At 53.2% G+C, this 24,229-nt stretch overlaps 1 protein-coding gene across 4 annotated transcripts; it reads right to left on the bottom strand.

The window, feature by feature from the left end:
- Positions 1 to 271: 271 nt before the first annotated feature.
- On the bottom strand, positions 272 to 24,127 carry ABCF1 (ATP binding cassette subfamily F member 1). 4 transcript variants are annotated; one of them, XM_086870753.1, is made up of 27 exons: positions 24,019 to 24,127; positions 23,399 to 23,445; positions 23,205 to 23,291; positions 22,518 to 22,659; positions 22,412 to 22,446; positions 21,536 to 21,637; positions 20,692 to 20,814; positions 19,557 to 19,616; positions 19,375 to 19,461; positions 18,571 to 18,651; positions 18,136 to 18,153; positions 17,955 to 18,062; positions 16,500 to 16,600; positions 14,655 to 14,740; positions 13,684 to 13,823; positions 12,543 to 12,691; positions 11,312 to 11,395; positions 10,215 to 10,339; positions 8,613 to 8,725; positions 6,755 to 6,926; positions 5,365 to 5,439; positions 5,188 to 5,258; positions 3,951 to 3,983; positions 2,629 to 2,797; positions 2,113 to 2,177; positions 1,501 to 1,573; positions 272 to 1,415 (listed from the first exon to the last, which is right to left on the bottom strand). In XM_086870753.1, exons 1-27 carry the CDS (start codon positions 24,101 to 24,103, stop codon positions 1,249 to 1,251), a joined length of 2,598 nt encoding a protein of 865 aa, XP_086726879.1. In that variant the 5' UTR covers positions 24,104 to 24,127; the 3' UTR covers positions 272 to 1,248. The 4 variants fall into 4 exon arrangements, with proteins under 4 accessions (XP_086726879.1, XP_086726881.1, XP_086726880.1 ...); XM_086870755.1 differs by lacking the exon at positions 18,136 to 18,153 and having other exon boundaries at positions 17,955 to 18,080; positions 20,692 to 20,760; XM_086870754.1 differs by lacking the exon at positions 18,136 to 18,153 and having other exon boundaries at positions 17,955 to 18,080; positions 20,692 to 20,793.
- Between the last annotated feature and the right edge of the window lie 102 nt (positions 24,128 to 24,229).

The raw sequence follows: 24,229 nt of genomic DNA on the forward strand, positions 1-24,229 counted from the left end.
GAACCACACCCAGTGATGTCATCACACTGACCATGCCCCACTAAATGACATCACCTCACTGACCACGCCCCAAAATCCCGGTGACATCATCACTGACCACGCCCACAATTCACCCCAGTGATGTCATCAATGACCACGCCCACAAGTGATCCCCCCAGTGATGTCATCACACTGACCACGCCCCAAAGAAACCCCAATGATGTCATCACACTGACCACACCCCCAAGAAACCCCAATGACGTCATCCCACTGACCACGCCCACAGCCGCCATTTTGCTCCACCACCTTTTATTACCCCGGGCCCTCCTTGGGCCCCGCCCCCGCCCCGGTCACTGCAGTGGTCACTCCAGTGGTCACTCCAGTGGCCACTGTGGTCACTCTGATGGTCACTGTGGTCACCATGACCACTGTGGTGGTCACTGTGGTCACTCAGGTGGTCACTGTGGTCACTCAAGTGATCAGTGTGGTCACTCTGGTGGACATTGTGACCACTGTGGTTGTTCTGATGGTCACTGTGGTCACTCCAATGGTCACTGTGGTCACTCCAGTGGTCACTGTGATTGCTTTGATGGTCACTGTGATCACTCTGATGGTCACTCTGGTCACTCTGGTGGTCACTGTGGTCACTGCGGTCACTCAGGCGGTCACTGTGGTCACTCGAGTGATCACTGTGGTCACTGTGGTTGCTTTGATGGTCACTGTGATCACTCTGATGGTCACTGTGGTCACTCCAGTGGTCACTCTGGTCACTCTGGTGGTCACTCTGGTCACTCTGGTGGTCACTGTGGTCACTCAGGTGGTCACTGTGGTCACTGGGGTGGTCATTGTGGGCACTCGTGATCAGTGTGGTCACTCTGGTGGCCACTCTGGTCACTGTGGTCACTCAGGTGGTCACTGGGGTGGTCACTGTGGTCACTCCAATGGTCACTCTGGTCACTCTGGTGGTCACTGTGGTCACTCAGGCGGTCACTGTGGTCACTTGAGTGATCCCTGTGGTCACTGTGGTTGCTTTGATGGTCACTGTGATCACTCTGATGGTCACTCTGGTCACTCTGATGGTTACTCTGGTCACTCTGGTGGTCACTCTGGTCACTCCAGTGGTCACTGTGATCACTGTGGTTGCTCTGATGGTCACTGTGATCACTCTGATGGTTACTCTGGTCACTCTGGTGGTCACTCTGGTCACTCTGGTCATTCAGGTCACTCCGGCGGTCACTCGGGCGGTCACTCGGGCGGTCAGCGGGTCACTCAGTCCCGCGGCCGCAGGGCCACCACCTCGCCCAGGGCCTCGAGCACCTCCCGTTTGTAATCCTCGAAGTCGCCGTCGATCTGGCTCAGGCCCTGCTCCTCCACCACCCACAGCTGGCAGTTGGTCTCGGTGATCAGCCGCGCGTCGTGGCTCACCACGATCACCGCTGTGACGTCATCGTGAGGTCAGCGTGACGTCACCGCGCCGGCCCCGCCCCCCGGCCCCGCCCCCCGGCCCAGCCCCGGCCCCACCTCCTTTGTACTCGTTGATGGCGTCGGCCAAAGCGTCGATGGATTCGATGTCCAGGTTGTTGGTGGGCTCGTCCTGGGGGTGTTTGGGTGTGGTCAGGGATGGACACGCCCCCTCAGGGAGAGGCCACGCCCCTCGGGGGTAAAGCCACACCCCTTCCTAAGGAGACCACGCCCTCCTGACCCCACCCACAGCAGGGGGAGGAGAGCAGTGCCGGAAAGGTCAAAAGGTCACAGGGGCACGCTCCTGGCTGGCCACGCCTCTCTATGAGAGACCACGCCCATTATGAAGTAACCATGCCCTTTCTTGAAGGGACCACACCCTCCTGACCCCACCCAGACTGGGAGCTGAATGAGGACAGAGGCTCTGGAAAGGTCAAGGGGTCACTCAGAGGCGTGGTCAGGACAGGCCACGCCCCTTTAAAACCACGCCCTTTGCGAATAGGCCACGCCCCTTCCAAAAAAGACCACACCCTCTTGTCCCCACCCAGATCTGGGCGAGAACAGCATCACTGGAAAGGTCAAGGGGTCACTTGGGTGTGGTCAGAGCTGGCCCCGCCCCTCTCTCGGCCAGGCCCCGCCCCCTCCCGGCCAGGCCCCGCCCCCGGGGCTCACCAGGATCAGCACGTCCGGTTCCCGGCAGGACAATTCCGCGAACACCACCCGAGCCTTCTGCCCGCCTGCGGGAAAGGGGCGGGGTCAGCGCCGGGACACGCCCACCCTGCGGCGCTGATTGGCTGCCATGGCTGTCTGTCAAACGTGGCCACGCCCCCCCGTCCCGCACCCTCAGATCTGTCCTTCATCACGACAGCCACGCCCTTTTCTTAAAGGGCCAGCACACCCTAAAGCCTGAATGTGAAGCCCCTCCCCCTTGCAACAGCCACGCCCTCTCCATTGAAACCACGCCCCTCCAGCTGCCGGCCACGCCCACCCACGTGATAACCACGCCTCCTATACATTAGCCACGCCCACCCAGGCATACGCCATGCCCACTGAGGCACTAACCACACCTCCTTTATCATAACCACGCCCACCCAGGCACTAACCACACCCCCTGTGCCACAACCACGCCCTCCCAGGTTGTAACCACACCCCTCCCCCAGCAGCCCCGCCCCCCCAAGCCCCGCCCACCCGAGAGCTTGGCGATCTGCAGGGTGTGGGCGTGGCCCTCGAGGCCGAAGCGGCCGAGGCAGCGCCGCGCGTCCTGGTGCGCCAGGTTGAAGCTGCGCTGCAGGAACTCGGCCGCCGTCTCCTCCAGCCGCAGCTGCTCGGCCGCCTGCTGGTTAAAGAACCCCACCTTCTGCAGGGGGGCGGGGCCGCCTCAGGGACACGCCCTCTGGGCACAGGCACCCATCGGGGACACGCCCACCCATCGGGGACACGCCCAGCCATCGGGGACACGCCCTCTGGGCACAGGCACCCATCGGGGACACGCCCACCCATCGGGGACACGCCCACCCATCGGGGACACGCCCTCTGGGCACAAACACCCATTGGGGACGCGCCCATCGGACACACCCATCCAGCAGAGACACACCCACCCATTGGGGACACGCCCACCTCTCAGGGACACGCCCACTTGGAACAAACACCCATCGGGGACACGCCCACCCCTCAGGGACACGCCCACTGGGAACAAACACCCATCAGGGACACGCCCATCGGACACGCCCATCCAACAGAGACACACCCACCCATCAGGGACACGCCCACTGGGAACAAACACCCATGGGGGACACGCCCACCCCTCAGGGACACGCCCACCCTTCAGGGACACACCCACTGGACACACCCACCCATCGGGGACACGCCCACTGGGCACAAACACCCATCGGGGACACTCACACCCCTCAGGGACACGCCCACCAGAAACGCCCACCCTGCAGGGACACGCCCATTGGGCACCAACACCCATTGGGGACACGCCCACCCCCTTAGGGACACGCCCACGGGGCACGCCCACCCATCGGGGACACACCCATCCCTCAGGGACACTCCCACCGGACACGCCCACCCATCGGGGACACACCCACTGGACACACACACCCCCCTCAGGGACACGCCCACACCGCCATCAATCAACCAATGGGAGAGCATTTTTGGGGTTTTGCCACGCCCAATTCTGAGTTTGTGCTTTTAGTGAAGCCACGCCCATCGAGGCTCCTCCCCTTTCCCCCGATCGATGTTTCCACGCCCCGTTTTGGGGGCACGCCCCCTGTAGCCACACCCATTTAGGCTCCACCCCTTTTATCAAGCTGTAATCGGGTGACTGCGCCCGTTGGCCACGCCCCCTTCTGAGACCACACCACATTGACCACACCCATTTAGGCCCCACCCCTCTTATTAATCTAACACAGTGGCCACGTTCCCTGACCACGCCCCCTTGATGCCCCGCCCCTCTTGATGCCCCGCCCCCTTTGAAGCCCCGCCCCCTCTGGCCCCGCCCCCTTTACCAGGCGATGGTTCCGCCTCATCTGCCCCCGGAGCTGCGGAGAAACCGGGGGGAAAGGGTTAAAAATCCCCAATTTTGGGGTTTTTTTGGGAATTTTTCACCTTTTTTGGGTTTTCCACCCCAAAATCTGAGGCTCCTCCCTCCCGATTTTCGGGAATTTCTTCCCCAATTTTTGGGGGGATTTTCCCCTCCCCCAACCATCCAAAATCTTCTCTCTTTTCTTGGGGTCCCTCCCCCTCATTTTGGAGGATTTTGGGGCCGTTTCGGATCCGTTTTTGGGGATTTCCTCTCCCCGAATTTTTGGGGGGATTTTTCTCTCCCAATATTCCATTTTTCCCCATTTTTGGGGTCCCTCTCCCCATTTTTGGGCTCCTCCCCCCATTTTCAGGGTCTCTCTCCCCGTTTTTGGGGTCCCTCTCCCCATTTTTGGTATCTTTTCCCCATTTTTGGGGTCCCTCTCCCCGTTTTGGGGGTCCCCTCCCCATTTTTGGGATCCCTCTCCCCATTTTTGATGTCTTTTCCCCATTTTTGATGTCTTTTCCCCATTTTCGGGGTCCTCTCCCCATTTTCAGGGTCCCTCTCCCCGTTTTCGGGGTCCCTCTCCCCATTTTCGGGGTCCCTTTCCCATTTTCAGGGTCCCTCTCCCCATTTTTGGGGTCCCTCCCCGATTTTCGGGGTCCCTCTCCCCATTTTCGGGGTCCCTCCCCCCATATTTGGTCTTCTTTCCCCATTTTTGGTGTCTTTTCCCCATTTTTTGGGTCACTCTCCCTGTTTTCGGGGTCCCTCTCCCCATTTTTGGTCTCCTCTCCCCATTTTCGGGGTCCCCTCCCCGTTTTTGGGGTCCCTTTCCCCATTTTCGGGGTCCCTCCCCCCATTTTTGGTCTCCTTTCCCCATTTTTGGTGTCTTTTCCCCATTTTCGGGGTCCCTCTCCCCGTTTTCGGGGTCCCTTTCCCATTTTCAGGGTCTCTCTCCCCATTTTCGGGGTCCCCTCCCCGTTTTTGGGGGTCCCTCCCCGTTTTGGGGGTCCCCTCCCCATTTTCGGGGTCCCTCCCCCCATTTTTGGTCTCCTTTCCCCATTTTTGGGGTCCCTCCCCCCATTTTCAGGGTCCCTTTCCCCATTTTCGGGGTCCCCTCCCCATTTTCGGGGTCCCTCTCCCCATTTTCGGGGTCCCTCTCCCCATTTTCGGGGTCCCTCTCCCCGTTTTGGGGGTCCCCTCCCCGTTTTGGGGGTCCCTACCGGCGTCAGGGCCCCGGTCAGCAGCTGCAGCAGGGTGCTCTTCCCCACCCCGTTGGGGCCCACGATGCAAACTGACGATTTCGGGGGGAAATCGGGGGGTCCCCGGGTCAGGGCGGGGTCCCCCCGACCCCCCCGGGGGGATTTTGGGGGGATTTTGGGGGGTTTTGGGGGTCCCACCTCGGGATTCCATGTCGATCCCAAAATCCAGGTTGCGGAACAGCAGCTCCTGGCCCTCGTAGCCAAAATCCACGCCTGGATTTGGGGGGGAATCGGGGATTTTGGGGGGTGGGAAAGAGACCAGAATTCAACCTGAGGCTTTAAAATCCCTCCTGGGACCCCAAAATCCCTCCTGGGACCCCAAAATTCATCCTGGGACCCCCAAAATCCGATCTGGGATCCCCAAAACCCACCCAGAGACCCCAAAATTCACCCCGAGATCCCAAATTCCAACCTCAAACCCCAAAAATTCCACCCGAAATCCCAAATTCTGACTTTAAGCCCCCAAAATTCCACCCAAAATTCCCAAATCCCGCCCCCCAGTCCCGTTTCCCATCCGGAATTCCCGGGGTCCCGTCCCGAGGCGGGGCTGACCGTGCAGGCCTAACCCAAACCCAAACCCCCCAAATTCCACCCCCAAACCCCCAAAATTCCAACCTAAACCCCCAAAATTCCAACCAAAATCCCAAAAATTCCACCCAAAATCCCAAATTCCGGCCTCAAACCCCCCAAATTCCAGCCCCAAATCCCAAATTCCAACCCCAAACCCCCAAAATTCCACCCAAAATCCCAAATTCGAGCCCCAAAACCCCGAATTCCAACCCCAAACCCCCAAAATTCCACCCAAAATCCCAAAAATTCCACCCAAAATCCCAAAAGTTCCACCCAAAATCCCAAATTCCGGCCTCAAACCCCCCAAATTCCAGCCCCAAATCCCAAATTCCAACCCCAAACCCCCAAAATTCCACCCAAAATCCCAAATTCGAGCCCCAAAACCCCATATTCCAGCCCCAAACCCCCAAAATTCCACCTGAGATCCCAGATTCTGACTTCAGCCCTCAAATTCCCTCCTCCCCAAACCCCCAAACCCCAACCCCAAACCCCCAAAATTCCAACCAAACCCCCAAAATTCCACCCGAAATCCCAAGAATTCCACCCAAAATCCCCAAAAATTCCACCCGAAATCCCAAATTCTGACTTTAAACCCCCAAAATTCCACCCAAAATCCCAAATTCCAGTCCCAAACCCCCAAAATTCCACCCAAAATCCCAAAAATTCCACCCAAAATCCCAAATTCTGACTTTAAACCCCCAAAATTCCACCCAAAATCCCAAATCCCGCCCCCAAACCCCCAAAATTCCACCCCAAATCCCAAATTTGAGCCTCAAAACCCCAAAATTCCACCCAAAATCCCCAAAATTCCACCCAAAATCCCAAATTCTGACTTTAAACCCCCAAAATTCCACCCGAAATCCCAAAAATTCCACCCGAAATCCCAAAAATTCCACCCAAAATCCCAAAAATTCCACCCGAAACCCCCCAAACTCCCCCCCAAAGCCCCGTTTCTGACCGTGCAGGCCGAGGATGGGGGGGCTCAGGGGGGGCGGGTTGGGGAAGGTGAAGCGCACGGAATATTCCCGAGGCTTCCGCAGCAGCTCCGGAGCCTCGGCCGAGGCCTCGTCCGGCGCCCGCCGCCGACACTTCTGCTGCTTCCGCGTCAGCGCCTCCTTGGTCTGCTTCTCCTGGGGGGGAAAAACCCGGAATTCCGGCCGGGAATTGGGAATTGGGGAGGGGAAAATGGGGTCGGGGGTGGGGGGAGGGGAGGGGGGGGGGAGGAAATTCCCACCCCCTCCCCCCCCAATCCCCAGATGGGGATTCGTGTTTGGGGTTGGAATTCCGGGGAGTTGGGGATGAAATTCCAGGGATTTTGGGGTTGAAATCCCAGAGATTTTGGGGATAAAATTCCTGGGGTTTTGGGGATGAAATTCCAGAGGTTTTGGGGCTGAAATTCCAGGGATTTCAGGGTTCAAATTCTGAGGAATTTGAGTCTAAAATTCCTGGGATTTTAGGGATGAAGTTCCTGGGGTTTTGGGGCTGAAATTCCAGGGATTTTGGGGATGAAGTTCCAGGGATTTTGGGGCTGAAATTCCAGAGATTTTGGGGATAAAATTCCTGGGGTTTTGGGGATGAAATTCCTGGGGGTTTGGGGTTGAAATTCCAGAGATTTGGGGATGAAATTCTTGGGATTTGAGGATGAAATTCCTGGGGTTTTGGGGCTGAAATTCCAGGGATTTTGGGGCTGAAATTCCAGGGATTTTGGGGTTGAAATCCCAGAGATTTTGGGGATAAAATTCCTGGGGTTTTGGGGATGAAATTCCAGAGATTTTGAGGTTGAAATTCCAGAGGTTTTGGGGCTGAAATTCCAGGGATTTCAGGGTTCAAATTCTGAGGAATTTGAGTCTAAAATTCCAGGGATTTTAGGGATGAAATTCCAGGAATTTTGGGGTTGAAATCCCAGAGATGTTGGGGATAAAATTCCTGGGGTTTTGGGGCTGAAATTCCTGGGGGTTTGGGGTTGAAATTCCAGAGATTTGGGGATGAAATTCTTGGGATCTGAGGATGAAATTCCTGGGATTTTAGGAATGAAATTCCTGGGGTTTTGGGGATGAAGTTCCAGGGATTTTGGGGCTGAAATTCCAGGGATTTTAGGGGTGAAATTCCAGGGGTTTTGGGGTTGGAATTCCAGAGACTTTGAGGTTGAAATTCCAGGGATTTTGAGTCTAAAATTCCTGGGGTTTTGGGGCTGAAATTCCAGGGGCTTTGGGGTCAAGATTCCAGAAGTTTTGGGGTTGAATTTCCAGGAGTTTTGGGGTTGAAATTCCTGGGATTTGGAGCTGAAAATTCCAGGGCTTTTAGTCTCAAACCCCAGGGATTTTGAGGCTCAATTTCCTGACATTTTGGGGTTGAAATTCCAGAAATTTGGGGTTGAAATCCCAGGGATTTTGGGGCCCCAATTCTGGGGATTTTGGGGTTGAAATCGTTGAAATTTTTGGGCTCAGATCCCAGGGATTTTGGGTTGAATTCCCGGGGATTTGGGGTTGAAATCCCGGGGATTTTGGGGTTGAATTCCCCGGGATTTTGGGGTTGAAATCCCAGGAATTTTGGGCTCAGATCCCGGGGATTTTAGGTTGAAATCCCGGGGATTTTGGGTTGAATTCCCGGGGATTTTGGGTTGAATTCCCAGGGATTTGGGGTTGAATTCCCAGGGATTTTGGGTTGAATTCCCAGGGATTTGGGGTTGAATTCCCAGGGATTTTGGGGTTGAATTCCCGGGGATTTTGGGGTTGAATTCCCAGGGATTTGGGGTTGAATTCCCAGGGATTTGGGGTTGAATTCCGGGGGATTTGGGGCTCCCAGGAACCCCTCACCGCCTGCTTGGTGGATTTCCCCCCGGCCTTGAGGTCTCGCAGTTTCTTCTCCTGTTTCTCGAATTGTTTCATCAGCTCTTTCTGTTTCTGCTGGTACATCTTCTTAAAGGTCACTGCAACCCCAAAATTCCCGGGAATTCCGGCTCCTTCCGGGCCCCAATCCCCGTTTTTCCCTTCCATTCCCACATTTCCCCCCATTTTCCCCCCGTTTTTCCCCTTTTATTCCCCATTTTTCCCATTTTTTCCCATTTTTTTCCCTCTTTTCTCCCGTTTTCACCCTTTTTCCACCCAAAATTCCAGGAATTCTTGGGATTCCTCACTGTAATTCCCACACCACCGGCACGACCATTGGGAATCCGGGTGGACAAACTCCCAATTTCACCCATTTTTTCCCATTTTTTCCCCTTTTTCCCCCTTTTTTTTCTTGGTTTTTCCCGTTTTTTTCCATTTTTTCCCTTTTTCCACCCAAAATTCCCAGAAACCCCGGGATTCTCACTGTAATTCCCGCGGTAGCAGTGCAATCTCTGGCAATCCAGGTGGATCACCTCTCATTTCCCCTGGTTTTTTCCCATTTTTTCCCATTTTTTCCCATTTTTTCCCATTTTTCCCCATTTTTTGCCCGTTTTTTCCCATTTTTTCCCCTGTTTTTTCCCATTTTTTCCCCGTTTTTTCCCGTTTTTTCCCATTTTTTTCTATTTTTCGCCCGTTTTTTCCCTTTTTTTCGCTTTTTCCCCCCAAATCCGGGGTTCTCACTGTAATTCCCGCGGTAGCAGTGCAGCCTCTGGGAATCCAGGTGGATCAGACCCCATTTCCCCTGGATTTTTTCCCCGTTTTCCCCATTTTTCCCCGTTTTTTCCCCTTTTTTGCTATTTTTCTCCCGTTTTTTCCTGTTTTTCCGGTTTTTCCCCCCAAATCCCGGGAATTCTCACTGTAATTCCCGCGGTAGTAGTGCAGCCTCTGGGAATCCAGGTGGATCCCCTCTCATTTCCCCTCTTTTTTCCCATTTTTCCCTGTTTTTTTCCCATTTTTCCCATTTTTTGCTATTTTTTGCTATTTTTCACCCGTTTTTTCCTGTTTTTCCGCTTTTTCCCCCCAAATCCGGGCTTCTCACTGTAATTCCCGCGGTAGTAGTGCAATCTCTGGGAATCCAGGTGGATCAGACCCCATTTCCCCCGTTTTTTTCCCATTTTTTGCGATTTTTCTCCCGTTTTTTCCCATTTTTTCCCTTTTTCCCCCCAAATCCCGGGAATTCTCACTGTAATTCCCGTGGCAGCAGTGCAGCCTCTGGGAATCCAGGTGGATCAGACCCCATTTCCCCTCTTTTTCCCCGTTTTTTCCCCGTTTTTCCTATTTTTTTCCCATTTTTTCCCATTTTTTGCCCGTTTTTTCCCGTTTTTCCGGTTTTTCCCCCCAAATCCGGGGTTCTCACTGTAATTCCCGCGGTAGCAGTGCAATCTCTGGGAATCCAGGTGGATCAGAGCCCATTTCCCCTGGTTTTTCCCATTTTTTCCCTGTTTTTTCCTGTTTTTTCCCATTTTTTGCGATTTTTCTCCCGTTTTTTCCCGTTTTTTCGGTTTTTCCCCCCAAATCCGGGCTTCTCACTGTAATTCCCGCGGTAGTAGTGCAGCCTCTGGGAATCCAGGTGGATGATGTCGGTGCAGACGTCGTCCAGGAAGCCCTGGTCGTGCGACACCACCAGCAGCGTTTTCTTCCAGCCCTGCAGGTAACTGCGGGAATCGGGGCCAAAACGCCCGGATTTGGGCAAAAACGGAATTGGGGGAGGGAAAAATGGGGATTTGGGGGGAAAAAAAAGGGAATTTGGGGGGAAAAATGGGAATTTGGGGGAAAAAAAATGGGGATTTGGGGGGAAAAAAAAGGGAATTTGGGGGGAAAAATGGGAATTTTGGGGGAAAAAATGGGAATTTTGGGGGAAAAACGGGGATTTTGGGGGAAAAATGGGGAATTTGGGGGGGAAAAATGGGATTTGGGGGGAAAAAATGGGAATTTTGGGGGGAGAAAACAGAGATTTGGAGGAGAAAATGGGAATTTTGGGTAGTAGAAGAATGGAAATTCTGGGGTTAAGGATGAGAAATTGGGGGAGGAAAAATGGGAATTTGGGGGGAAAAAATGGGAATTGGGGTGAGAAAATGGGGGTTTAGGGAAGAAAAATGGGGATTTGGGAGGAAAAAGAGAGTTTGGGGGGAAAAACGGGAAGTTTGGGGGAAAAAATGTGAATTTTGGGGGAGAAAACGGGGATTTGGGGGGAAAAGATGGGAATTTGGGGGGAGAAACAGGAATTTATGGAGAAAAAGTGGGAATTTTGGGGAAAAAAAGATGATTTGGAGAAGAAAAATAGGAATTCTGAGGGAAAAATGGGAATTTTTTGGGGGAAAAAACGGGAATTCTGGCATCCCCCAGCACCCCAAAACCCCCCAAATTCCCGCTCTGGATGAGCCAAATCCCAAAATTCCCCAAATCCCAAAATCCCAAAGTCCCCAAAATCCCAAATCCCAGCCCTCCCAAAAAAAATCCCAAATTCCCCAAAACTCCCCCCAGAAATTCCCGGGATTTGGGGAAATTCCCCCCCAAAAATTCCCAGAAAATTCCCCAGAATCCCCCGGGGGTCCCGGAAGGTCCCGGAAGGTCCCGGAAGGTCCCGGAAGGTTCCGGAATTCCCGGAATTCCCGGGTTTCCCGCACTTGTTGAGCCAGATGACGGCGTTCAGGTCCAGGTGATTGGTGGGCTCGTCCAGCATCAACAGCGTCGGCTCCAGGAACAGAGCCCTGCGGAGACACACCTGGATACACCTGGGGACACACCTGGGGACACCTGGGGACAGCTGGGGACAGCTGGGGACACCTGGATACACCTGGGGACACACCTGGGGACACCTGGATACACCTGGGGACACCTGAGACACACCTGGGGACACCTGGGGACAGCTGGGGACACACCTGGATACACCTGGGGACAGCTGGGGACAGCTGGGGACAGCTGGGGACAGCTGGGGACACCTGGGGACAGCTGGGGACACACCTGGGGACACCTGGGGACACCTGGGGACACCTGGGGACACCTGAGATACACCTGGGGACACACCTGGGGACAGCTGGGGACAGCTGGGGACAGCTGGGGACACACCTGGGGACACCTGGGGACACCTGGGGACACCTGGGGACAGCTGGGGACACACCTGGGGACACCTGGGGACACCTGGGGACACCTGAGATACACCTGGGGACAGCTGGGGACACACCTGGGGACACCTGGGGACACCTGGATACACCTGGGGACACCTGGGGACACCTGAGATACACCTGGGGACAGCTGGGGACACACCTGGATACACCTGGGGACACCTGGGCACACCCAAAGCCCCCCCATCCTCCCCCCGTGTCCCATCTGAGCTCACCTGGCCAGGGACACCCCCAACCCCCACCTGTCCCTGCTGTGCTCACCTGGCCAGGGACACCCTCACCTGTCCTCACCTGTCCCTGCTGTGCTCACCTGGCCAGGGACACCCTCACCTGTCCCCACCTGCCCAGGGACACCCTCACCTGTCCCACCTGTCCTCACCTGTCCCTGCTGTGCTCACCTGGCCAGGGACACCCTCACCTGTCTCACCTGTGCTCACCTGGCCAGGGACACCCTCACCTGTCCCCACCTGGCCAGGGACACCCTCACCTGTCCCTGCTGTGCTCACCTGGCCAGGGACACCCTCACCTGTCCCCACCTGTCCCCACCTGGCCAGGGACACCCTCACCTGTCCCACCTGTGCTCACCTGGCCAGGGACACCCTCACCTGTCCCCACCTGTCCCCACCTGGCCAGGGACACCCTCACCTGTCCCACCTGTGCTCACCTGGCCAGGGACACCCTCACCTGTCCCACCTGGCCAGGGACACCCTCACCTGTCCCCACCTGTGCTCACCTGGCCAGGGACACCCTCATCCTCCACCCCCCCGAGAATTTCCGGGTGCTCCTGTTCTGCATCTCGGGGGTGAAGCCGAGCCCGGCCAGGATCCGCCGCGCCTTGGCCTCGGCCGCCGCCGCACCTGTGGCCCGCAGCTCCTCGTACACCTGCACAGGTGAGAGAGACAGGTGGGGTTAGTGTGACACCCCAGGTGTGTGTGTGACACCCCCAGGTGTGTGTGTGACACCCCCAGGTGTGTGTGTGACACCCCCAGGTGTGTGTGTGACACCCCAGGTGTGTGTGACACCCCCAGGTGTGTGTGACACCCCCAGGTGTGTGTGTGACACCCCAGGTGTGTCTGTGACACCCCCAGGTGTGTGTGTGACACCCCAGGTGTGTGTGTGACACCCCCAGGTGTGTGTGTGACACCCCCAGGTGTGTGTGACACCCCCAGGTGTGTGTGTGACACCCCCAGGTGTGTGTGACACCCCCAGGTGTGTGTGTGACACCCCCAGGTGTGTGTGTGACACTCCCCAGGTGTGTGTGTGACACCCCCAGGTGTGTGTGTGACACCCCAGGTGTGTGTGACACCCCAGGTGTGTGTGTGACACCCCCCAGGTGTGTGTGTGACACCCCAGGTGTGTGTGTGACACCCCCCAGGTGTGTGTGTGACACCCCAGGTGTGTGTGTGACACCCCCAGGTGTGTGTGTGCGCCTGTGGCCCGCAGCTCCTCGTACACCTGACAGGTGAGACAGAGACAGGTGGGGTTAGTGTGACACCCCCAGGTGTATCTCAGGCGTCCCCAGGTGTGCCCAGGTGTCCCCAGCTGTGTCTCAGGTGTGTCTCAGGTGTCCCCAGGTGTGTCTCAGGTGTGTCTCAGGTGTCCCCAGGTGTCCCCAGGTGTGTCTCAGGTGTGCCCAGGTGTCCCCAGGTGTGCCCAGGTGTCCCCAGGTGTGTCTCAGGTGTGCCCAGGTGTCCCCAGGTGTGCCCAGGTGTGCCCAGGTGTGCTCAGGTGTGTCCCAGGTGTCCCCAGGTGTCCCCAGGTGTCCCCAGGTGTGCCCAGATGTGCCCAGGTGTGCTCAGGTGTGCCCAGGTGTCCCCAGGTGTGCCCAGGTGTCCCCAGGTGTGCCCAGGTGTGCCCAGGTGTGTCTCAGGTACCTTCTCCAGCCTCTCCGCGGCCGCGTCGTCGCCGCTCTCCAGGAGCCCCTGCAGGCGCCGCTCCTCGTCCAGGAGCCGCAGGCGCTGCGTGTCGGCACGGAGCACGGCCTGGACCGCAGGTGTGTCATCAGCCATCACCTCTGCACAGGTGAGACAGGTAAACACACAGGTGAGACAGGTAAATACAGATAAACACACAGGTAATCACACAGGTAATCACACAGGTAATCACACAGGTAACCCCAGGTAACCACACTGGGGTGTGAGCACGGAGCACGGCCTGGACCGCAGGTGTGTCATCAGCCATCACCTCTGGGACAGGTGATCACACAGGTAAATACAGGTAATCACACAGGTAATCACACAGGTAATGACACAGGTAACCCCAGGTAAGCACACTGCGTGTCGGCGCGGAGCACGGCCTGGACCGCAGGTGTGTCATCAGCCATCACCTCTGCACAGGTAAACACAGGTGAGACAGGTGAGAGGTAATGACACAGGTAACCCCAGGTAAGCACACTGGGGTGAGCACAGAGCACGGCCTGGACCGCAGGTGTGTCATCAGCCATCACCTCTGCACAGGTGAGAGACAGGTGAGCTACCCAGGTGTCCCCAGGTGTGCCCAGGTGTCCCCAGGTGTCCCCAGGTGTTCCCAGGTGTGTCTCAGGTGTCCCCACGTGTGCCCAGGTGTCCCCAGGTGTGTCCAGGTGTCCCCAGGTGTCCCAAGGTGTATCTCAGGTGTCCCCAGGTGTCTCCAGGTGTGCCCAGGTGTCCCCAGGTGTCCCCAGGTGTGTCTCAGGTGTCCCCACGTGTGCCAAGGTGTCCCCAGGTGTGTCCAGGTGTATCTCAGGTGTCCCCAGGTGTCCCCAGATGTCCCCAGGTGTGCCCAGGTGTCCCCAGGTGTCCCCAGGTCTATCTCAGGTGTCTCCAGGTGTGCCCAGGTGTGCCCAGGTGTGCCCAGGTGTGCTCACCTTGCTCGCACAGCAGCACGTCGATGTTGGGGGGGATGTTGAGGGCTCTGTTCGCGATGTGCTTCAGCAGCGTCGTCTTCCCCTTCCTGCCAAACACCCAAAAACACCGGAAATGAACCCAAAAACACCCGGAAATGAACCCAAAAACACCCGGAATTACCCCAAAAACACCGGAAATGAACCCAAAAACACCCGGAATTACCCCAAAAACACCGGAAATGAACCAAAAACACCGGAAATGAACCCAAAAACACCGGAAATGAACCCAAAAACACCCGGAATTACCCAAAAACACCGGAAATGAACCCAAAAACACCCGGAATTGCCCAAAAACACCCGGAATTACCCCAAAAACACCGGAAATGAACCCAAAAACACCGGAATGAACCCAAAAACACCGGAAATCAACCCAAAAACACCCGGAATTACCCCAAAAACACCGGAAATGAACCAAAAACACCGGAAATGAACCCAAAAACACCGGAAATGAACCCAAAAACACCGGAAATGAACCCAAAAACACCGGAAATTAACCCAAAAACACCGGAAATGAACCCAAAAACACCAGAATGAGCCCAAAAACACCGGAAATGAACCCAAAAACACCTGAAATTAACCCAAAACCACCCAAAATTAACCCAACACCACCCGGAATGAACCCAAAAATAACGAGAATGAGCCCAAATCCCGGAAAGCCAAAATCCTGGGATTTTTCCCCAGATCCATGAGATTTTTCCCAAAACCCTGGGATTTTTTCCTGAAATCTCCGGATTTTTCCCCAAATCCATGAGATTTTTCCCAAAACCCCGGGATTTCTCCCCAATCCATGAGATTTTCTCCCCAATCCATGGAATTTTTCCCAAAATCCTGGGATTTCTCCCCAATCCCTGGGATTTTTCCCAAAACCCCGGATTTTTTCCCAAAATCCCGGGATTTCTCCCCAATCCATGAGATTTTTCCCCAAATCCATGAGATTTTTCCCAAAACCCTGGGATTTCTCCCCAATCCATGAGATTTTTCCACAAAATCCCGGGATTTCTCCCCAATCCATTGGATTTTTCCCCAAATCCATGAGATTTTTCCCAAAATCCAATGGATTTCTCCCCAATCCCTGGGTTTTTTTCCCAAAACCCCGGGATCTCTCCCCAATCCCTGGCATTTTTCCCCAAATCCATGAGATTTGTCCCAAAACCCCCGGGATTTCTCCCCAATCCATTGGATTTTTCCCAAAACCCCGGATTTTTTCCCAAAACCCCGGGATTTCTCCCCAGTCCATTGGATTTTTCCCCAAATCCATGAGATTTTTCCCAATCCCTGGCATTTTTCCCCAAATCCATGAGATTTTTCCCCAAAATCTTGGGATTTCTCCCCAATCCCTGGGATTTTTCCCCAAATCCATGAGATTTTTCCCAAAATCCCAGGATTTCTCCCCAGTCCCTGGGATTTTTCCCTGAAATCTCCGGATTTTTCCCAAAACCCCGGGATTTCTCCCCAATCCATTGGATTTCTCCCCAATCCATGAGATTTTCCCCAAAATCCCGGGATTTCTCCCCAAATCCATGAGATTTTTCCCAAAATCCCAGGATTTCTCCCCAATCCCTGGGTTTTTTTCCCAAAACCCCGGGATCTCTCCCCAATCCCAGGGATTTTTCCCAAATCCCTGAGATTTTTCCCAAAACCCCGGGGTTTCTCCCCAATCCCTGGGATTTTTCCCCAATCCATGGAATTTTTCCCAAAACCCCGGGGTTTCTCCCCAATCCCTGGGTTTTTTCCCCAAATCCATGAGATTTTTCCCAAATCCCTGAGATTTTTCCCAAAACCCCGGGGTTTCTCCCCAATCCGCACCCGTTGGGCCCCACCAGCCCGTAGCGCCGCCCGGCCACGATGTTGAGGTCGGCGTTGACGTAAAGTTCCTTCCCGTGAGCCGAGATACTGAACTTCTCCAGCTGGGAAAAACGGGGGGAAAACAGGGGAAAACGGGAAAAACGGGGGGAAAACACAGAAAAAATGGGGGGAAAACGGGGGGAAAACGGGGGGAAAACACGGGAAAAACGGGGGGAAAACACAGAAAAAATGGGGGGAAAACAGGGGAAAACGGGAAAAAACGGGAAAACACGGGGGGAAAACACGGGAAAACGGGAAAAAATGGGGGGAAAACACAGAAAAAACGGGGGGAAAACACGGGAAAATGGGAAAAACGGGGATGGGAACGGGGAGAAAACACGGGAAAACGGGAAAAAACAGGGGGAAAACACCAGAAAATGGGAAAAAACAGGGGGAAAACACGGGAAAACGGGAAAAACGGGGGGAAAACGGGGGAATACAGGAAAAAAGGGGGGCAAAACAGGAAAAAACATATTTGAGGTAGCCCAGGTGTATTTTTCCCCCTCCCCAGGTGTATTTCCCCCTCTCCAGGGGGATTTTCCCCCTCCCCAGGTGTATTTCCCTCTCTCCAGGTGTATTTCCCCCTCCCCAGGTGTATTTCCCCCCTCCCCAGGTGTGTTTCCCCCTCTCCAGTTGTATTTCCCCTTCCCCAGGTGTATTTTTCCCCCTCCAGGTGTGTTTCACCTCCCCAGGTGTATTTCCCCCTCCCCAGGTGTTTTTCCCCCTCCCCAGGTGTATTTCCCCCTCCCCAGGTGTATTTCCCCCTCCCCAGGTGTGTTCCCCCTCCCCAGGTGTATTTTCCCCCTCCCCAGGTGTATTCCCCCCTCCCCAGGTGTATTCCCCCCTCCCCAGGTGTATTTCCCCCCTCCCCAGGTGTACTTCCCCCCTCCCCAGGTGTATTCCCCCCTCCCCAGGTGTATTTCCCTCTCCCCAGGTGTGTTCCCCCTCCCCAGGTGTATTCCCCCCTCCCCAGGTGTATTTCTCCCCCTCCCCAGGTGTATTTCCCCCTCCCCAGGTGTGTTTCCCCCTCCCCAGGTGTGTTTCCCCCTCCCCAGGTGTGTTTCCCCCTCCCCAGGTGTATTCCCCCCTCCCCAGGTGTATTTCCCCCCCTCCAGGTGTATTTCCCCCACCCCAGGTGTGTTTCACCTCCCCAGGTGTGTTTCACCTCCCCAGGTGTGTTTCCCCCCTCCCCAGGTGTATTTTTCCCCCTCCCCAGGTGTATTCCCCCCTCCCCAGGTGTGTTTCCCCCTCCCCAGGTGTATTTCCACCCCTCCAGGTGTGTTTCACCTCTCCCCAGGTGTGTTTCCCCCCTCCCCAGGTGTGTTTCCCCCTCCCCAGGTGTGTTTCCCCCCTCCCCAGGTGTGTTTCCCCCTCCCCAGGTGTATTTCCCTCTCCCAGGTGTGTTTTCCCCCTCACCTTGATGTCGGAGGCGTTCTCCAGCATCGCCTGTCGCGACGACAGCTCCGCCTGCGACACCGCGAAGTCGCTGTCCCCCGAGGCGGCCGCGGCGCGCAGCGACGCCACCTGTCGCTCAAACTCCGCCTGGGGGCGGGGCCAGGCTCAGAGGGACACGCCCACTTATCCCAGACCCCCCCACCTGCCGCTCAAACTCCGCCTGGGGGCAGGGCCAGGCTCAGAGGGACACGCCCACACATCCCTGACACGCCCACCCATCCCTGACCCCCCCACCTGCTGCTCAAACTCCGCCTGGGGGCGGGGCCAGGCTCAGAGGGACACGCCCACTTATCCCTGACCCCCCCACCTGCCGCTCAAGCTCCGCCTGGGGGCGGGGCCAGGCTCAGAGGGACACGCCCACCCGCCAGGGACACACCCACTTATCCCTGACATCCCCACCTGTCACTCAAGCTCTACCTGGGGGCGTGGCCACGCTCAGGCCACGCCCACAGGGAGCCACACCCACAAATCTGCACGCCTGTTTGGCCACACCTATTAAGCCACACCCAATTGTGAAGCCACGCCCACCACAGGCCACACCTGCTGATTTGAATATGATTAAGCCCCACCCCCTCACCTGTTTCTTCATCTTCTTCTTCTCCTTTTTGCTGATTCGCGGATCCGGCCCCGCCCTCGGCCCCGCCCCTTCCTCCTGCTCCTGGGGAGGGACCCAAAACCATCCCATAATAACCCAAAATACCCCAAAATAACCCAAAATACCCCAAAATACCCCAAAATATCCCCAGAATAACCCAAAATATCCCAAAAACATCCAAAAAAATCCCAAAATAGCTGAAAATATCCTAAAATATGTTTAAATATCACAAAATATCCCAAAATATCCCAAAATAACCCCAAAAACACCCCAAAAAATGTCCTAAAATATCCCAAAAACATCCCAAAATAACCCAAAATAACCCAAAATACCCCCAGAATAACCCAAAACCATCCAAAACATCCCAAAACAGCCCAAAATATCCCAAAAACACCCAAAAAATAACCCAAAATATCTTAAAATATCCTAAAATATCCCAAAATATCCCAAAAAACATCCCCAAAATATCCCCAAAATCCCCTAAATTTCCCAAAATATCCCCAAAATATCTTAAAATAATTTAAAATTTAATATTTTATTCAGTGTTTTATTTAATATTTTAAAATACTCTCAAAAAAAACCCCAAAATATCCCCAAAATCCCCTAAATTTCCCAAAATATCCCCAAAATATTTTAAAATATTTTAAAATTTAATATTTTATTCAGTATTTTATTTAATATTTTAAATTAACCTCAAAAAAACCTAAAATATCCCAAAAATCCCCAAAATTTCCCAAAATTCCCCCAAAATCCCCTCGGGGGCCCCTCCCCCCACCCCAAACTCACATTCTCACTTCCCTTCCGGGCTCCTTCCTCTTCCTCCTCCTCCTCTTCCTCCTCCTCCTCCTCGTCTCTCAGGGCTCCAAATTTGTTCTGTCCCAAAATGGGGCAAAAATCCCAAATTTTGGGGTTTTTTCCCCTCCCCAAAAAACCAAAAAACCCCTAAATTTCCCCTCCCCCACCTTTACCTTCCCCCCTTTGGGCTCCTCGGAGCCTTCGGCCTCCTCATCGTCGCTGCCGGGTTTTCCCTGAGGGATTTTGGGGTGGAAAATTGGGAATTAAAACCAACAAAAATTGGGGGTTTTGGGGTTTCCTGGGAAATTTGGGAAAATCCCAAAAAAAGGGGGAAAATCCCCAAAAATTCCCAAAAAAAATCCCAAAAATTCCCATAAAAAATTCCCCAAAAAATTCCCATAAAAAATTCCCCAAAAATTCCCCAAAAAAATTCCCATAAAAAATTCCCCCAAAAAATTCCCAAAAAAATTCCCCCCCAAAAAATTCCCCCAAAAATTCCCAAAAAAAATTCCCCCCAAAAAATTCCCCCCCAAAAAAATTCCCAAAAAAATTCCCAAAAAAAATTCCCCCCAAAAAATTCCCCCCAAAAAAATTCCCAAAAAAATTCCCAAAAAATTCCCCCAAAAAAAATTCCCCCAAAAAATTTCCCAAAAAAAAATTCCCGAAAAAAATTCCTGAAAAAAATTCCCCCCAAAAAAATTCCCCAAAAAAATTCCCCAAAAAATTCCCAAAAAAAATTCCCAAAATAAATTCCCATAAAAAATTCCCAAAATAAATTCCCAAAAAAATTCCCCAAAAAATTCCCCCCAAAAAAATTCCAAAAAAAAATTCCCCAAAAAAATTCCCCACAAAAAATTCCCCAAAAAAATTCCCAAAAAAAAATTCCCAAAAAAAAACTCCCAAAAAAAATTCCCCAAAAAATTCCCCCCAAAAAAATCCCAAAAAAATTCCCCAAAAAGATTCCCAAAAAAAAATCCCCAAAAAATCCCCAAAAAATTCCCAAAAAAAATTCCCATAAAAAATTCCCCAAAAAAATTCCCCCCCAAAAAAATTCCAAAAAAAAATTCCCCAAAAAATTCCCCCCAAAAAAATTCCCCAAAAAAATTCCCCAAAAATTCCCAAAAAAAATTCCCAAAAAAAATTCCCCCCCAAAAAATTCCCCCCCAAAATTTCCCAAAAAAAAATTCCCCAAAAAAATCCCCAAAAAAATTCCCCAAAAAAATTCCCCAAAAAGATTCCCAAAAAAAATTCCCATAAAAAATTCCCCCCAAAAAATTCCCATAAAAAATTCCCATAAAAATTCCCCACCTTTCGCCTCCCTTTGGATTTGTCGTTCCTGCTGCTCTTCCTCTTCCTCCTCTCGGCCTCCTCTTCCTCCTGCCGGGGCATTCCCGGGAATTCCGGGGTTTTCTGGGATTTTGGGGCAATTTCCTGGGATTTTGGGGTTTTTTTACAGAAATTTTGGGGTTTTTTTAAAGAAATTTTGGATTTTTCCTGGGATTTTGGGTTTTATTCCAGGAATTTTGGGATTTTTACAGAAATTTTGGGGTTTTTTAAAGAAATTTTGGATTTTTCCTGGGAATTTTGGGATTTTTTCCAAGGATTTTGGGGATTTTTGGAAAAAAAATGGGATTTTTACAGAAATTTTGAGGGTTTTTTTAAAGGGTTTTGGATTTTTCCTGGGATTTTTGGGTTTTATTCCAGGAATTTTGGGTTTTTTAAAAGAAATTTTGGATTTTTCCTGGGAATTTTGGGATTTTTCCAGGGATTTTGGGGTTTTTTGGAAGAAAAATTGGGATTTTTACAGAAATTTTGAGGGTTTTTTAAAAGATTTTAGATTTTTCCAGTGATTTCGGGTTTTTTTCCAGGGATTTTAGAATTTTTTAAAGATTTTGAGTTTTTTCCCCAAGACTTTGGGGTTTTTCCAAAAACTTTGAATTTTTTCCAGGGATTTGGGTTTTTTCCCAGAGGTTTTGGGATTTTTCCAGTGATTTTGGGGGTTTTTTTCCAGTGATTTTGGGTTTTTTCCCAGAGATTTTAGAGTTTTTTAAAATAAATTTTAGGATTTTTCCCAGAAATTTTGAATTTTTTCCCAGAGATTTGGGTTTTTCCCCCAAGAATTTGGGGATTTTCCCCCCTCAGGTGACCCCACCTTGGCAATTTTCCCCTTGGACGTTTTTTTTTCCTTTTCTTCCTCTTCCTCCTCCTCTTCCTCGCTCTGCTCCTGGCTCAGAGCAGCGAAAACGTTCCCACCCTGAGGGAAAAAATGGGAAAAATCCCATATTATTCCCTTTTCTCCCCAAAATTCCCCATTTTCACTGAATTCCCCTCGTTTTTTGGAGCATTTCCCTTCCAAAATCCCATTTTTTTTCAGCAAATTTTCCTCATTTTTTGCCTTTTTCCCACATTTTTTGTGGCAAATTTCTCCTCTTTTTTTTTCACCTTTTTCCACTTTTTTAAGGCAAATTTTCCCCCTCAATTTTTCTGATTTTTTCCCACTTTTTAGGATAAATTTTCCCTCATTTTTTCCTTTTTTCCCCATTTTTTTTTTACAAATTTCTCCCTCACTTTTTTTACCTATTTCCAGCTTTTTTTGAGCAAATTTCTCCCTCATTTTTTTTCCCTTTTTCCCACTTTTTTAGGGCAAATTTTGCTTTCATTTTTTGGCATTTTCCCATTTTTTTTTTCATTAAATTTCTCCCTCATTTTATTTCTCATTTTCCAACTTTTTTGAGCAAATTTTCCCCCAAATTTTTTCCCTTTCTCCCCTTTTTTTGGGGCAGATTTTCCACTCCTTTTTTCCCTTTTTCCCCCTTTTTTTGGGGCAATTTCCCCTCATTTTTTTTCCTTTTTTCCCCTTTTTTTGGGGCAATTTCTCCCCTATTTTTTCCCCTTTCCCCCCCTTTTTTGGGGCAGATTTTCCCCTCCTTTTTTCCCTTTTTCCCCCTTTTTTTGTGGCAATTTCCCCTCATTTTTTCCCCTTTTCCCCCTTTTTTTTGGGGCAGAATCCCCCTTTTTCCCCCCTCACCTTCCTCCTCCTCCCTCCTTTCCGCGCCGCTGGAGCTGTGGGTCAGATTTTGGGGGTCACCGAGGGGTTAAACCCCCCCAGGACCCCCCAAATTCCCATCCCGGACCTTCCTCCTCCTCCTCCTCCTCCTCCTCGGCCGCGGCTGCCAGGGCCTGGAGCCGCCGGCTCAGCTCCTCCTCCTCGGGCTCAGGCTCCGCCCCCCGCCCTCGCCGCGGCTCCTTCCGGCGCTCCCGCTTCCGCCGGGACCCCTGGGGGGGGTTCAACACCCTTAATTAGCGCTAATTAACCCTTAATTAGCTCCTTGATTGCCTCCCCGCCCACTGAAACCAGGCTGGGTTTGGCTCCACCCACTCTGGTCATGGCCCTTTAGCCCCTCCCCTTTAGCCATGCCCATTTAAGCCCCACCTCTTTTAACCCATTAAACTCCACCCTTTTAAGCCCCTCCCCTTTTATCCCCACCCCTTTAAGCCCCTCCCCTTTCTTCTTTAGCCCCTCCCCTTTTAACCCCACCCCTTTAAGCCCCTCCCACTCTGTCACACCCCTTTAAGCCCCTCCCCTTTTCTCAGTTGGCTCCGCCCATTAAACCACACCTTTTCAAGCCCCTCCCCTTTATCCTTTAGCCCCTCCCACTAAACCCCACCCCTTTAAGCCCCTCCCATTCCCATTTAATCCCCTCCTTCCCTTCAGGCCCCTCCCCAGCCACACCCCCATTAACCCCTCCCTAATCAACTCATCTGCATATGCTAATTATGCTTAATTATTCACATTAATTATGCTAATTATGCTAATTAACCTGGCCTGGGGGCGGTCCATCCTTCTCAGGGGCCGGGGGGGGCTCGGCCGGCGCCGCCTTCTCCTCCTCCGCCAACTCCTCGAAAAACTGGGGGGAAATCCGGGAATTTTGGGAAAATCCGGGAATTTTGGGGGGAAATCCGGGAATTTTGGGGGGAAATCGGGGAATTTGGGGAGGGGTCAGGGGTCACTCACGGATTTTTTGCCTTTCCGGTCCTTCTTGCCCTTCTTGACCGGTTGCTCTGAGGGGAGAGGGGAGGAAAAAGGGTCTGGGGGCGCCCCAAAATCCAAGGATTTGGGGTGAAATCCAAGGATTTGGGGTGAAATCCAAGGATTTGGGGTAAAATCCAGGAATTTGGGGATAAAATCCAAGGATCTGGGGTAAAATCCAAGGATTTTGGGCAAGGTTCCTCCCGCGGACTTTGGGGGTTGTTCCTCAGGCCTGAGGAGGCCCCACAAAGGGGGGGGATCCCCCCAAAATTCCTGGGGTCCCATCCCGGGGTCTCCACCCAAAATTCCTGAGGGTTTTCCCCTCACTTTTGGGGTCCCATCCCGGGGATTTTTCCCCCATTTTTGGGGTCCCTTCCCAGGACTCTCCCCCCCATTCCCGGGGTCTCTCCCGCCATTTTCGGGGTCCCCTCACGGGGCTCTCCCCATCCCCCAATTCCCGGAGCTCTCCCCCCCCCCCCCATTCCCAGGGTCTCCCCTCCCCAATTCCCGGGGTCTCCCCCCCCTCATTCCCGGGATCTCCCCCCCCCCCATTCCCGGGGGTCTCCCCCCCCCCGATTTTCGGGGTCCCCTCACGGGGGTCTCACCCTCCTCCCCCCCCTTCCATTCCTCCTGCTTGGCCCCCGCCGGCTTCGCTCCCTTCGGCATGGCCGGGCACCGCGCACTGCGCATGCGTCGTCACCGCCGTCCCGAGCTACTTCCGGGCCGCGCCGCCGCTTTCCATTGGTCCGCTCCTACACAGGCCCCACCTACCGCCCGCAGGGCTCTTTTGCTATTGGCTAGCGCCTCATCCTCCCG

Source organism: Cyanistes caeruleus, chromosome 33 (genome assembly GCF_971803275.1).
Source record: "Cyanistes caeruleus chromosome 33, bCyaCae1.hap1.1, whole genome shotgun sequence".
Taxonomy (NCBI): Eukaryota; Metazoa; Chordata; class Aves; order Passeriformes; family Paridae; genus Cyanistes; species Cyanistes caeruleus.